The sequence below is a fragment of the Orcinus orca genome, chromosome X, assembly GCF_937001465.1.
Source record: "Orcinus orca chromosome X, mOrcOrc1.1, whole genome shotgun sequence".
Classification (NCBI taxonomy): Eukaryota; Metazoa; Chordata; class Mammalia; order Artiodactyla; family Delphinidae; genus Orcinus; species Orcinus orca.
In genome coordinates this window covers 48,101,397-48,116,338 of record NC_064580.1, presented here as the reverse complement: position 1 = coordinate 48,116,338, position 14,942 = coordinate 48,101,397, and the positions used below count along the sequence as shown (strand labels likewise).

At 40.5% G+C, this 14,942-nt stretch overlaps 1 protein-coding gene across 1 annotated transcript in view; it reads left to right on the top strand.

Annotated features, from left to right (window-relative positions):
* The window catches only part of WNK3 (WNK lysine deficient protein kinase 3), a 188,307-nt gene that overhangs the window by 22,257 nt on the left and 151,108 nt on the right, over positions 1-14,942 (top strand). Inside the window, exon 2 of the mRNA XM_049704669.1 lies at positions 10,428-11,082. Coding sequence (XP_049560626.1) covers positions 10,546-11,082 — 537 coding nt within the window. The 5' untranslated portion in view covers positions 10,428-10,545. The remainder of the gene's footprint in view (positions 1-10,427; positions 11,083-14,942) is intronic.

The window sequence follows — 14,942 nt, the reverse complement described above, 5'->3', positions numbered from 1 at the left end:
ATCTTGCTCCTAAAGTCCACTTTCTTAATTTGGGATGATTGGTTGTCTATTCAGGTATTCCACAGATGCAGGGTATATCAAGTTGATTGTGGAGCTTTAATCCGCTGCTTCTGAGGCTGCTGGGAGAGATTTCCCTTTCTCTTCTTTGTTCTCACAGCTCCCAGGGGCTCAGCTTTGGATTTGGCCCCGCCTCTGCGTGTAGGTCGCTGGAGGGCGTCTGTTTTTTGCTCAGACAGGACGGGGTTAAAGGAGCCGCTGATTCGGGGGCTCTGGCGCACTCAGGCCGGCGGGGAGGGAGGGGCACGGAGTGCGGGGCGGGCCTGCGGCGGCCAAGGCCGGCGTGACTTTGCACCAGCTTGAGGCCCGCCGTGCGTTCTCCCGGGGAAGTTGTCCCTGGATCCCGGGAACCTGGCAGTGGCGGGCTGCACAGGCTCCTCGGAAGAGGGGTGTGGATAGTGACCTGTGCTCGCACACAGGCCCCTTGGTGGCTGCACCAGCAGCCTTAGCGTCTCCCGACCGTCTCTGGGGTCCGCGCTTTTAGCTGCGGCTCGCGCCCGTCTCTGGGGTCCGCGCTTTTAGCCGCGGCTCGCGCCCGTCTCTGGGGTTCGCGCTTTTAGCCGCGGCTCGCGCCCGTCTCTGGAGTTCCTTTAATCAGCGTTCTTAAACCCCTCTCCTCATGCACCAGGAAACAAAGAAGGAAGAAAAAGTCTCTTGCCTCTTCGTTAGGTGCAGACTTTTCCCCGGACTCCCTCCCGGCTAGCCCCTTCAGGCTATGTTCAAGCCGCCAACCCCAGTCCTCTCCCTGTGCTCTGTCCGAAACCGAAATCCGAGCCTCAGAGCCTCAGCTTGCAGCCCCGCCCGCCCCGGCGGGTGAGCAGACAAGCCTCTCGGTCTGGTGAGTGCCGGTCGGCACCGATCCTCTGTGCGGGAATCTCCCCACTTTGCCCTCCTCACCCCTGTTGCTGTGCTCTCCTCCACAGCTCCGAAGCTCCCCCCTCCGCGTCCCGCAGTCTCCGCCCGCGAAGGAGCTTCCTAGTGTGTGGAAACTTTTCCTCCTTCACAGCTCCCTCCCACTGGTGCAGGTGCCGTCCCTATTCTTTTGTCTCTGTTTTTTCTTTTTCTTTTGCCCTACCCAGGTACGTGGGGAGTTTCTTGCCTTTTGGGAGGTCTGAGGTCTTCTGCCAGCCTTCAGTAGGTGTTCTGTAGGAGTTGTTCCACGTGTAGATGTATTTCTGGTGTATCTGTGGGGAGGAAGGTGATCTCTGCGTCTTACTCTTCCGCCATCTTCAAGGTCCCCCCCCCCCCCCCCCCCGCGCAAAAGCTTTTAAGTTTCATTAGGTCCCATTTGTTTATTTTTGTTTCCATTTCTCTAGGAGGTGGGTCAAAAAGGACCTTGCTGTGATTTATGTCATAGAGTGTCCTGCCTATGTTTTCCTCTAAGAGTTTGATAGTTTCTGGCCTTACATTTAGGTCTTTAATCCATTTTGAGCTTATTTTTGTGTATGGTGTTAGGGAGTGATCTAATCTCCTTTTACATGTAGCTGTCCAGTTTTCCCAGCACCACTTATTGAAGAGGCTGTCCTTTCTCCACTGTACATTCCTGCCTCCTTTATCAAAGATAAGGTGACCGTATGTGCGTGGGTTTATCTCTGTGCTTTCTATCCTGTTGCATTGATCTATATTTCTGTTTTTGTGCCAGTACCATACTGTCTTGATTAATGTAGCTTTGTAGTATAGTTTGAAGTCAGGAAGCCTGATTCCTCCAGCTCCGTTTTTCGTTCTCAAGATTCCTTTGGCTATTCGGGGTCTTTTGTGTTTCCATACAAATTGTGAAATTTTTTGTTCTAGTTCTGTGAAAAATGCCAGTGGTAGTTTGATAGGGATTGCATTGAATCTGTAGATTGCTTTGGGTAGTAAAGTCATTTTCACAATGTTGATTCTTCCAATCCAAGAACATGGTATATCTCTCCATCTATTTGTATCATCTTTAATTTCTTCCATCAGTGTCTTATAATTTTCTGCATACAGGTCTTTTGTCTCCTTAGGTAGGTTTATTCCTAGATATTTTATTCTTTTTGTTGCAGTGGTAAATGGGAGTGTTTTCTTGATTTCACTTTCAGATTTTTCATCCTTAGTGTATAGGAATGCCAGAGATTTCTGTGCATTAATTTTGTATCCTGCTACTTTACCAAATTCTTTGATTAGCTCTAGTAGTTTTCTGGTAGCATCTTTAGGATTCTCTATGTAGAGTATCATGTCATCTGCAAAGAGTGACAGCTTTACTTCTTCTTTTCCGATTTGGATTCCTTTTATTTCCTTTTCTTCTCTGATTGCTGCGGCCAAAACTTCCAAAACTATGTTGAATAAGAGTGGTGAGAGTGGGCAACCTTGTCTTGTTCCTGATCTTAGTGGAAATGCTTTCAGTTTTTCACCATTGAGGATGATGTTTGCTGTGGGCTTGTCATATATGGCCTTTATTATGTTGAGGAAAGTTCCCTTTTTGCCTACTTTCTGCAGGGTTTTTATCATAAATGGGTGTTGAATTTTGTTAAAAGCTTTCTCTGCATCTATTGAGATGATCATATGGTTTTTCTCCTTCAATTTGTTAATATGGTTTATCACATTGATAGATTTGCATATATTGAAGAATCCTTGCATTCCTGGAATAAACCCCACTTGATCATGGTGTATGATCCTTTTAATGTGCTGTTGGATTCTGTTTGCTAGTATTTTGTTGAGGATTTTTGCATCTATGTTCATCAGTGATATTGGCCTGTAGTTTTCTTTCTTTGTGACATCCTTGTCTGGTTTTGGTATCAGGGTGATGGTGGCCTCATAGAATGAGTTGGGGAGTGTTCCTCCCTCTGCATATTTTGGAAGAGTTTGAGAAGGATAGGTGATAGCTCTTCTCTAAATGTTTGGTAGAATTCGCCTGTGAAGCCATCTGGTCCTGGGCTTTTGCTTGTTGGAAGATTTTTAATCACAGTTTCAATTTCAGTGCTTGTGATTGGTCTGTTCATATTTTCTATTTCTTCCTGATTCAGTCTTGGCAGGTTGTGCCTTCTAAGAATTTGTCCATTTCTTCCAGGTTGTCCATTTTATTGGCATAGAGTTGCTTGTAGTAATCTCTCATGATTTTTGTATTTCTGCAGTGTCAGTTGTTACTTCTCCTTTTTCATTTCTAATTCTATTGATTTGAGTCTTCTCCCTTTTTTTCTTGATGAGTCTGGCTAATGGTTTATCAATTTTGTTTATCCTTTCAAAGAACCAGCTTTTAGTTTTATTGATCTTTGCTATTGTTTCCTTCATTTCTTTTCATTTATTTCTGATCTGATCTTTATGATTTCTTTCCTTCTGCTAACTTTGGGTTTTTTTTGTTCTTCTTTCTCTAATTGCTTTAGGTGCAAGGTTAGGTTGTTTATTCGAGATGTTTCCTGTTTCTTAAGGTTGGATTGTATTGCTATAAACTTCCCTCTTAGAACTGCTTTTGCTGCATTCCATAGATTTTGAGTCGTCGTGTCTCCATTGTCATTTGTTTCTAGGTATTTTTTTATTTCCTCTTTGATTTCTTCAGTGATCACTTCGTTATTAAGTAGTGTATTGTTTAGCCTCCATGTGTTTGTATTTTTTACAGATCTTTTCCTGTAATTGATATGTAGTCTCATAGCGTTGTGGTCGGAAAAGCTACTTGATACAATTCCAGTTTTCTTAAATTTACCAAGGCTTGATTTGTGACCCAAGATATGATCTATCCTGGAGAATGTTCCATGAGCACTTGAGAAAAATGTGTATTCTGTTGTTTTTGGATGGAATGTCCTATAAATATCAATTAAGTCCATCTTGTTTAATGTATCATTTAAAGCTTGTGTTACCTTATTTATTTTCATTTTGGAAGATCTGTCCATTGGTGAAAGTGGGGTGTTAAAGTCCCCTACTATGAATGTGTTACTGTCGATTTCCCCTTTTATGGCTGTTAGTATTTGCCTTATGTATTGAGGTGCTCCTATGTTGGGTGCCTAAATATCTACAATTGTTATATCTTCTTCTTGGATCGATCCCTTGATCATTATGTAGTGTCCTTCTTTGTCTCTTCTAATAGTCTTTGTTTTAAAGTCTATTTTGTCTGATATGAGAATTGCTACTCCAGCTTTCTTTTGGTTTCCATTTGCATGAAATACCTTTTTCCATCCCCTTACTTTCAGTCTCTATGTGTCTCTAGGTCTGAAGTGGGTCTCTTGTAGACAGCAAATATATGCATCTTGTTTTTGTATCCATTCAGCCAATCTGTGTCTTTTGGTGGGAGCATTTAATCCATTTACATTTAAGGTAATTATCGATATGTATGTTCCCATTCCCATTTTCTTAATTGTTTTGGGTTCGTTATTCTAGGTCTTTTCCTTCTTTTGTGTTTGTTGCCTAGAGAAGTTCCTTTAGCAGTTGTTGTAGAGCTGGTTTGGTGGTGCTGAACTCTCTCAGCTTTTGCTTGTCTGTAAAGGTTTTAATTTCTCCATCAAATCTGAATGAGATCCTTGCTGGGTACAGTAATCTTGGTTGCAGGTTTTTCTCCTTCAACACTTGCAATATGTTCTGCCACTCCCTTCTGGCTTGCAGAGTTTCTGCTGAAAGATCAGCTGTTAACCTTTTGGGGATTCCCTTTTGTGTTACTAGTTGTTTTTCCCTTGCTGCTTTTAATATGTTTTCTTTGTATTTAATTTTTGACAATTTGATTAATATGTGTCTTGGCGTATTTCTCCTTGTATTTATCCTGTATGGGACTCTCTGTGCTTCCTGGACTTGATTAACTATTTCCTTTCCCATATTAGGGAAGTTTTCAACTATAATGTCTTGAAATATTTTCTCAGTTCCTTTCTTTTTCTCTTCTTCTCTGGGACCCCTATAATTCGAATGTTGGTGCGTTTAATGTTGTCCCAGAGGTCTCTGAGACTGTCCTCAGTTCTTTTCATTCTTTTTTCTTTATTCTGCTCTGCATTAGTTATATCCACTATTTTATCTTCGAGGTCACTTATCCGTTCTTCTGCCTCATTTATTCTGCTATTGATCCCATCTAGAGTATTTTTCATTTCATTTATTGTGTTGTTCATCATTGTTTGTTTCATCTTTAGTTCTTCTAGGTCCTTGTTAACTGTTTCTTGCATTTTGTCTATTCTATTTCCAAGATTTTGGATCATCTTTACTATCATTATTCTGAATTCTTTTTCAGGTAGACTGCCTATTTCCTCTTCATTTGTTAGGTCTGGTGGGTTTTTATCTTGCTCCTTTATCTGCTGTGTGTTTTTCTGTCTTTTCATTTTCCTTATCTTACTGTGTTTGGGGTCTCCTTTTTGCAGGCTGAAGGTTCGTAGTTCCTGTTGTTTTTAGTGTCTGTCCCCAGTGGCTAAGGTTGGTTCAGTGGGTTGTGTAGGCTTCCTGGTGGAGGGTACTAATGCCTGTGTTTTGGTGGATGAGGCTGGATCTTGTCTTTCTGGTGGGCAGGTCCACGTCTGGTGGTGTGTTTTGGGGTGTCTGTAGAGTTATTATGATTTGGGGCAGCCTCTCTGCTAATGGGTGGGGTTGTGTTCGTGTCTTGCTAGTTGTTTGGCATAGGATGTCCAGCACTGTAGCTTGCTGGTTGTTGAGTGAAGCTGGGTGCTGGCGTTGAGATGGAGATCTCTGGGAGATTTTCGCCGTTTGATATGATGTGCAGCTGGGAGGCCTCTTGTGGACCAGTGTCCTGAAGTTGGCTCTCCCACCTCAGAGGCACAGCACTAACTCCTGGCTGCAGCACCAAGAGCCTTTCATCCACAGGGCTCCTTAATTTGGGATGATTCGTTTTCTATTCATGTATTCCACAGATGTAGGGTACATCAAGTTGATTGTGGAGCTTTAATCCGCTGCTTCTGAGGCTGCTGGGAGAGATTTCCCTTCCTCTTGTTTGTTCTCACAGCACCCAGGGGCTCAATTTTGGATTTGGCCCCGCCTGTGCGTGAATGTCGCTGGAGGGCGTCTGTTCTTTGCTCAGATAGGACGGGGTTAAAGGAGCCGCTGATTCGGAGGCTCTGGCTCACTCAGGCCGGCGAGGCGGGGGGGTAGGGAGGGTCACGGAGTGCGGGGCGGGCCTGCTGCGGCAGAGGCCAGCGTGACGTTGCCAGCCTGAGGCGCCGTGCGTTCTCCCGGGGGAGTTGTCCCTGGATCCCGGGACCCTGGCAGTGGCGGGCTGCACAGGCTCCCCGGAAGGGGGGTGTGGATAGTGACCTGTGTTCGCACACAGGCTTCTTGGTGGCGGCAGCAGCAGTCTTAGCGTCTCATGTCTGTCTCTGGGGTCCGCACTTTTAGCCGCGGCTCGTGCCCGTCTCTGGAGCTCCTTTAAGCAGCGTTCTTAATCCCCTCTCCTCGTGCACCAGGAAATAAAGAGGGAAGAAAAAGTCTCTTGCCTCTTCGGCAGGTCCAGACTTTCCCCCGGACTCCCTCCCGGCTAGCCGAGGTGCACTAACGCCCTGCAGAATGTGTTCACGCCGCCAACCCCAGTCCTCTCCTGGCGCTCAGACCTAAGCCCGAGCCTCAGCTCCCAGCCCCGCCCGCCCCGGCGGGTGAGCAGAGAAGCCTCTCAGGCTGGTGAGTGCCGGTCGGCCCTGATCCTCTGCGCTGGAATCTCTCCGCTTTGCCCTCTGCACCCCTGTTGCTGTGCTCTCCTCCGTGGCTTCGAAGCTCCCCCACTCCGCCACCCGCAGTCTCCGCCCGCAAAGGGGCTTCCTAGTGTGTGGACACATTTCCTCCTTCACAGCTCCCTCCCGCTGGTGCAGGACCCGTCCCTATCCTTTTGTCTCTGTTTATGTTTTTCTTTTGCCCCAACCAGGTACGTGGGGGGTTTCTTGCCTTTTGGGAGGTCTGAGGTCTTCTGCCAGCGTTCAGTAGGTGCTCTGTAGGAGTTGTTCCACATGTAGATGTATTTCTGGTGTATCTGTGGGGAGGAGGGTGATCTCCGCGTCTTACTCTTCCGCCATCTTCCCGGAAAGTCTTTGCCTGTTTTGTTAAAATTTGTTTTTCTTATTCATTGTTTACCCTTAGACCACCAGCTATTACATTTTATTGTTGTCAGGTCTTTTCTCTTCAGACCAATGATTCTCAACCCAGGAATCCAGGCAGAAGATAAGGAGAGTGGACCGAATGGGTTGGTGGTGGTGGTGAGGGAGGTAGCGAGTATAGTTTTAAAAAGGCATATTTGATATTACAATGGCTTTGATTTTAGTCACAATATTTTAAGATTCTTAAGGACATCATATTTTATTGAGATATAATTTATATATCATAAAATTCACCAATATAAATGTCAGTGATTTTTAGCAAATTTATAGAGTTCTATAACCTTGATTACAATCTGATTTTAGAACATTTTCATCACCCCCAAAATATTTCTTGTGCCAGTTTGAAGTCAGTCCTATTCCTGTACCCCAGCCCAAGGCAACAAATAATGTATTTTCTATCTCTATAGATTTGCATATTCTAGACATTTCATATAAATGTAACCATACAGTACGTGGTCTTTCCTTTGGCTTCTTTCACATAGCATAATGTTATCAAGGTTCATCCTTATTGTAGCATGTATCAATACCTCATTTCTTTTTATTGCTGAATAATATTGTATTGCATGGATATAACACATTTTGTTTATCCAACTGTTGTTAGACATTTGGATTGTTTCCACCTTTTGGCTATTGTGACTAGTGCTGCTATGAACACTTGTGTATAAGTTTTTGTGTGGACATAAGTTTTCATTTCTCTTGGGTAGATGGTATTCATATAGTAACTCTATGTTTAACTTGTTGAGGAACTGCCAGACTGTGTTCTATTGTACATTCCCACCAGCAATGTATTAGGGGTCTATTTTCTCCATATCCTCACCATCACTTGTTACTGTCTTGCCTTTTTTATTGTAACCATCCTCATGGGTATGGAGTAGTATTTGTGATTATGATTTGTATTTCTCTAATGAGTAACAATGTGGAACGTCTTTTCATGTGTTTATTGGCCACTTGTATATCTTCTTTAGAGAAATGCCTATTCAGATCTTTAGCGCATTGGATTATTTATCTTTTCACTATTGAATTGTTGGAATCCTTTATATATTCTGAATACCAGTCCCTTATCAGGTATATGATTTGCACATATTTTCCCCCAGCCTTTTCACTTTTCAGTTCCTTGATGGCATCCTTTGAAATACAAAAGTTTTAAATTTTTTGAGGTCAGCTTCTCAATTTCTCTTTTATCACTTGTACCTTTGCTATTGTACTTAGGAAACCATTGCATAACCCAGAGGCACTAGAATTTACTTTAATGTTTTCTTCTAAGAGTTTTATAGTTTTAGTCCATGTTCCACTTTGAGTTCATTTCTTGTATGGTGTGAGGTAGGAGTCCAACTTCATTCTTTTGTATGTGGATATCCAGTTGTCCCAGTACCTTTTGTTGAAAGACTGTTTTTTTCCCATTGAATTGTCTTGGCCTCTCTGTTGAAAATCATTTGACCATAAATGTTAAGGTTTACTTCTAGACTCTCAATTCTGTTTCATTGATCTATATACCCTTACCTTATTCTGTTCATTTCTAATTTAATTCTTTTGTGGTAGGAGAGCATACTTTGGTTTCAATCCTTTTAAATTTATTGAGATTTATTTTATTGCATAGTACATAATCTGTTCTCGAGATTTTTCCATGTGTGCTTGAAAAGAATGTATATTTTGTTCTTGCTGAGTGGAGTGTTCTATAGATGGCAGTTAGGTCAAGTTGATTGATAGTATTGGTCAGGTTTTCCAGATTCTTGCTCGTTTTCTGTCTCATTTTTCTCCCCATTATTGAGAATGGGGTATTAACATCTTCTACTGTTATTACTGAATTGTTTATTTCTCTCTTCAGTTTTGTCAGTTTTTATTTAATGTATTTGGGGCTCTGTTGTTAGATGTGTATATGTTTATAATTGTTATATTGTCCTGGTGAATTAATCTCTCCATGCTTATAAAATGTCCTTCTTTGTCTCTAGTAATATTTTTTGTCTTAGGGTTGGTTTTTTAAAGGCTAAAGGAACACTCATTTCCCCATTTCTCTACTTTGCTGCTTCTTATTCTACAGTTTGGGAAACCAGGTGACCAGACATTATAATTAAAATTATTATACCAAAGCAACACTACTTTCCCCTCTATTTTTATATTAGGATTCTGAGTAAGATTTCATTTTATAAAAGAGGTTCTGCAGTTAAAAAATTCTGAAGTCTTTTTCCTACTTAAATTCTCTGATTTTTACCTATTTTTGTCTGCTTAGCAATCCTTTTGTCTTACTTATGGATCTTTGCTTTTGAGGTTTCTGGATAAGTTACCTTTAGTTAAGTGAATAGAGTTATTCTTTTTTTTTTTGAGTAGAGTTATCCTTACTTAAAAATGTCCAATCTAAAATGTTAACATTTGGGGATGTGAGTGAAGGGTATACTAAATTCTTTGTATATTCTTGCAGGTCTTTTTCCAAGTCCAAAATTATGTCAAAATAAGTTAAAGAAAAAATTCTCTACCTAAGTGAGGCATTGTTAATTACCTTTTCCCACTTGCAGGTAATACTAGTCTTATTGACTTTCAAAGTATATTGATTTGGCAGTGTAGAGTATTGATGAAGATATGGAGGAACTGGAATTCTAATGTACTGCTCCTGGGAATGCAAAATGATACAACCACCTTGAAAAACAGATGGCAGTTTCTTTAAAGGTTAAGCATACATTTTCTGATACAGCCATTCCACTCTTAGGTACTTTCTCAAGGTAAATGAGAATATATGTCCATGTAAAGATTTGTACACAGATCTTCATAGCAACCTTATTCATAATAGTCCATAAGTGAAATTCAACCCAAATGTCATCAAGAGGTGAATAAATAAACAAATTATGATATATCCAGATAATGGACTACTTAGAGGAATTACAAAGGGACAGGAGTAAGAGCTCTTGGTGGAGAAGCGTATGTTCATTGTCTTGATTTTGGAGATGGTTTCAGAGGTGTACATCTGTGTCAAAATTTATCAAATTGTACATTTTAAACACATGTAATTTACTGTATGACAATTATACCTGAGAAAGTTGATTAAAAGAATTTTAAGCCCCTTGGGGAAAAAATATGATGGATTGATAGAAGGGTATGAGAACTAGATTGCTAACCAACGTTCATGCAATATGAAGACTTATTGAGCTATATGCCAAGTAGTCTGCTAAGCACTGAGGACTACAGTGGTAAACAAGATAAGACACAGTCCCTGGAGTCTGCTGGTTGCTAAGATTGGACAGAAAAAAGAACAAACTTCTTATTAAGAAAAAAGGGATTAAACAGTCAGGTGACTTTTCTCCTTAATGATTTCCTTTGTGGGGTGATTTTAATATATCCTTTTTCCCCCTTCAGGTTGCTATGGAAACATATGACCACATAAAAGGAAGTCTATTCTGATAATTCTGTTACCTGAGATGCAACTGGACTGAAGAGTGGAACAGGAAAAATTTTAGTGCCAACCTTAATTACAATGGATACTGATTCAGGAGGGCCAGCTAGCACAGAAGATTCTGAGAAACCTGATGGAGTTTCATTGGAAAACAGAGTTCGTCAGGTTGCAGCAACTTTGACCGTGGAAGCTAGACTAAAGGAGAAAAACAGTACCTTCTGTGCTTCTGGAGAAACTATAGAAAGGAAAAGATTCTTTCGAAAGAGTGTTGAGATGACAGAAGATGGCAAAGTTGCTGAATCTTCCTCCAAAGATGAGAGAATAAAGACTGCAACAAATATTCCAAGAGTAGAAAAGCTTCCTACAAATGTGCTAAGAGGCAGACAAGAAGTTAAATATGAGCAGTGTTCAAAGGGAATGTCAGAATCCTCAAAAGATTGTTTCAAGGAGAAAAATGAAAAGGAAATGGAAGAAGAAGCAGAAATGAAGGCTGTAGCTACTTCTCCTAGTGGCAGGTTCCTGAAATTTGACATAGAGCTGGGAAGAGGAGCATTTAAAACAGTATATAAAGGACTGGACACTGAAACATGGGTTGAAGTTGCTTGGTGTGAGCTGCAGGTGTGTATACAATCTTCTTGGTTTTAATGCATTCCAGTTTTAGCTGGCCTGGGCTTCTGAGTGATCCAGTATTAAAATGTATCATGGATTAAAATAAAACGAAGGACTTGTCCCCACATCCCTGAAATTATGCTCCTTTCTTAGATCCTCTTAGGAGCTCACGCCAAACTTTTGTTTTTCCTGTTGTTTTCCCCTCTGTTTTAAAGGGAAAAAGTCTATTCTGCCTTTCTTTGGGGAAATGCCCCTAATTCATTACCCTTAGGAAATTCCCGAAACTCTTAATGTCTCATTTTGAAAACTTTTAGTAAATGTATGCCTTATGAGTTGATTGTTATACTAAATATTTGAGAGTGTGATATGTTAGGGATATATGCAGTATGATATTTCCCATCTTTCTTTCAACAAACTTTTGGGGGTTCATGTGTTGTTTTTCAGAACAGGAAATGGTTTTCTTGTTTCTTTGAGGGCTTCTAGTAATATAAACTCCTCTCCATGCCTTTGAGTTTACCTCAGAGAGGATCTCTGGAAGAAATAATCACCAGAATCTACTGAGCTTAGTCAACTGGAATGTTGTTTAGGAAGGAGAAGTGGAAGCATCAGAAGACTAGTTGAATTACCTAGATATTTGTTTCCATAATAAATGTTTATGTGGTACTTGTAACTAATGAAGGACTAAATGGAGACAGAACATCATAGAAAGGGTTATAATAGGAATAGTTTCAGACAGATGTAGGTTAAACCTAAGGAAAAGCTTTGTGACCTCAGCCAGCTCATGGGAAATGGTCAGTGTTCACAATAGGTGCTTAAAATTAAGATTAAATAAAGCCAATCACTAAGTACAGGTTTTTTTGTTGTTCAAATTCCAGTGGTCTCTGTGTGTGGGTGTGTATGTATGTACCATGATTTCACACCTTCTTAATTTACTATAGATTGCCATTTAGATAGGTTGAAATTTAGTCTTGGTCCCTGCATTTCTAGGAAGCCTTTTGTTTCAAAACTTTACTCTGTTTTTTTCTGTTTTTTAAAAAACTTTACTCTCCTTTTGTTTCAAAACACTTACTCTGTCAGTGTTTGCTTTGTATGCAGATTCAGGAGACTACTGTCAGAGACTGAGATTCTGTAAGTCTGGGGTGGGATGCAAGACTGCAATTTTTTTTTTTTTTTTCAGTACTCGGGCCTCTCACTGTTGTGGCCTCTCCCGTTGCGGAGCACAGGCTCCGGACGCGCAGGCTCAGCGGCCATGGCTCACAGGCCCAGCCGCTCTGCGGCATGTGGGATCTTCTCGGACTGGGGCACGAACCCGTGTCCCCTGCATCGGCAGGCGGACTCTCAACCAGGGAAGGGAAGGCCAAGACTGCAATTTTAACAAGCTTTCAAAGTGCTTCCAGTATAGGAGGTCCCTTGACGACTCTTTGGAATGCAAGTTACCTAGCAGTCGAGCCATTCCAGTAGTTCTTAAAAGATGTGTGCATGTGCTGTGTGGGGTTTGCTTGGTTTTCTTCTTACCCCTTTTTACCCTTTAAGAATTTTATTTTAAGGTCTGTGTCACAGTAGGAATATTAGATACTGCGAGTAAACAAACATTAAGATTGCCTGAAATTATACTACTTTGAGGATGCTTTAAACATTTCAGTATATATCTTTATGGACTCTTTCTTTTGCATAAATGTATATATGACTGTATGCCACCCCATGGAATTGTACTGTTAGGTTTGAACAAAACCTTTTTTTAACTTATCATGAACATCTTTTCATTACTGGTAATTGTACATTTACATCATTATTTTTAATAGATGCCCTTATAAGTTATTCAATCTATTGTTGGACTTCTACATTTTTCTCCGATATTTCACTGTTATAACCATGGTTGTGATCAGTATCCTTGCATATATATATATATATATTGAAAATTATGTAAATTTTAATTTAATCTCTGCATTGTGATTTCAGTAACACTCATCTTTTTCTGGAGTGGGGGCCACAAAATGTAAAATATTTACTATCTGGTCCTTTGTTGTTGTTATTGTCATTTGCTTTTTTTCTTCCAGTTTTATTGAGATATAATTGACATACAACACTGTGTAAGTTTAAGGTGTACAGCATAATGATTTGACTTAAATACATCATGAAATGATTATCACAGTAAGTTTAGTGAACATCGTCTCAAATAGATACAAAATTAAATAGAAAAAATATTTTTTCCTTGTGCTGACAACCCTTAGGATTTACTCCCTTAACAATTTTCATAGATAACATACAGTAGTGGTGTTATCTTTAGCATGTTGTACATTACATCTCTAGTACTTATTTATCTTATAAATCTTTTGACTGCAGTAACACTCATCTTTTAATGATACTCTGTTTGTAAATGGGGGAGATAATTTCCATTCACTTGGTAGTAGGACACATAGTGAAGATATGTCATATATTTTGCAAATTGTGTACTCTAGCTGTGCTAAAGAATGTTTAGGTAAAACTTGAAAATATTTTAGTGGTAGGAACTGCCTAGGGGAATACCTTCTATTATTCACCTGTGGAAAGGTTGAAAGATCCCATAAAGTCTTACTACTCCAAGTGTAGTCTCTGGACCAGCAGCATGGACATCACCTGGGAACTTGGAGCCGCAGGTTCCTAGGCCTCATCCCAGACTATTGAATCAGAGTCTACCTCTTAGTAACATCTGCAGGTGATTTGTATGCACAGTAGAGCTTGAAAAGCACTGAAATAAGGGACTAATTCCAAGAGCTAGCTGAATCAGAGGAGGAATTCCCTTAATACACCAACATGAGCTTTATATTATATCATTTATACTGATTCCTGGCATCCACTCCAGACTTTCTAAATTAGAATCTTCAGGAGGTGAGGCCCAGGAACTTACTTTTTTTAAGAAATTAATTAATTAATTTTGGCTGTGCTGGGTCTTCGTTGCTGCGTGTGGGCTCTAGTTGCGGTGAGCAGGGGGGCTACTCTTCCTTGTGGTGTGCGGGCTTCTCATTGCAGTGGCTTCTCTTGTTGCAGAGCATGGGCTCTAGGTGTGTGGGCTTCAGGAGTTGTGGCTCGCGGACTCTAGAGTGCAGGCTCAGTAGTTGTGGCACACGGGCTTAGTTGCTCCGTGGCATGTGGGGTCTTCCCGGACCAGGGCTTAAACCCGTGTCCCCTGCATTGGCAAGCGGATTCTTAACCATTGTGCCACTGTGGCACCACTGTGCCACAAGTTCCACCAGGAACTTACTTTTATTATTTATTTATTTATATTTTTTATGAAGTTTTATTTTATTATTATTATTTTTTGGTCACACTGTGCAGCTTGAGGGATCTTAGTTCCCCAACCAGGGATCGAACCTGTGGCCCCTGCAGTGGAAGCTCAGAGTCCTAACCACTGGACCGCCAGAGAATTCCCCACAGGAACTTACTTTTAAAAGTTCTCCAGGTAATTGGATATATAGCCAGATTTGGGGATCTCTCATGTGGAGCAAATGTTGTAAATTTTAATTTACAAAAATAAAGTACATTTTAATTTATACAAAGAACAACAATTGCAGTCTTCTATTCTGAAAGGAATGTCAGAATTAGTGGACTTAGTTGATACAATTTTTGGATCTCATGTCACTTTCTGCATATTTGGAATTAGGAAAAACTAACTTATTTAGAATCCCAGAAGGATAAGGGCATCATCTTTTAATTACTTTCCTGTGAGTAGTATGCAGTTTGTAATGTACAATTTCTCATATTTTTTCTGTAAAGTCTTACTCTTTATTATATAATTAAATAATTTTGTTGAAAAACATCCCAGTGAGCAGTTTAAATGTTTAAATTATTCTTGATTCTTTCCCAACCTTTGTTTATATATATATATGTGT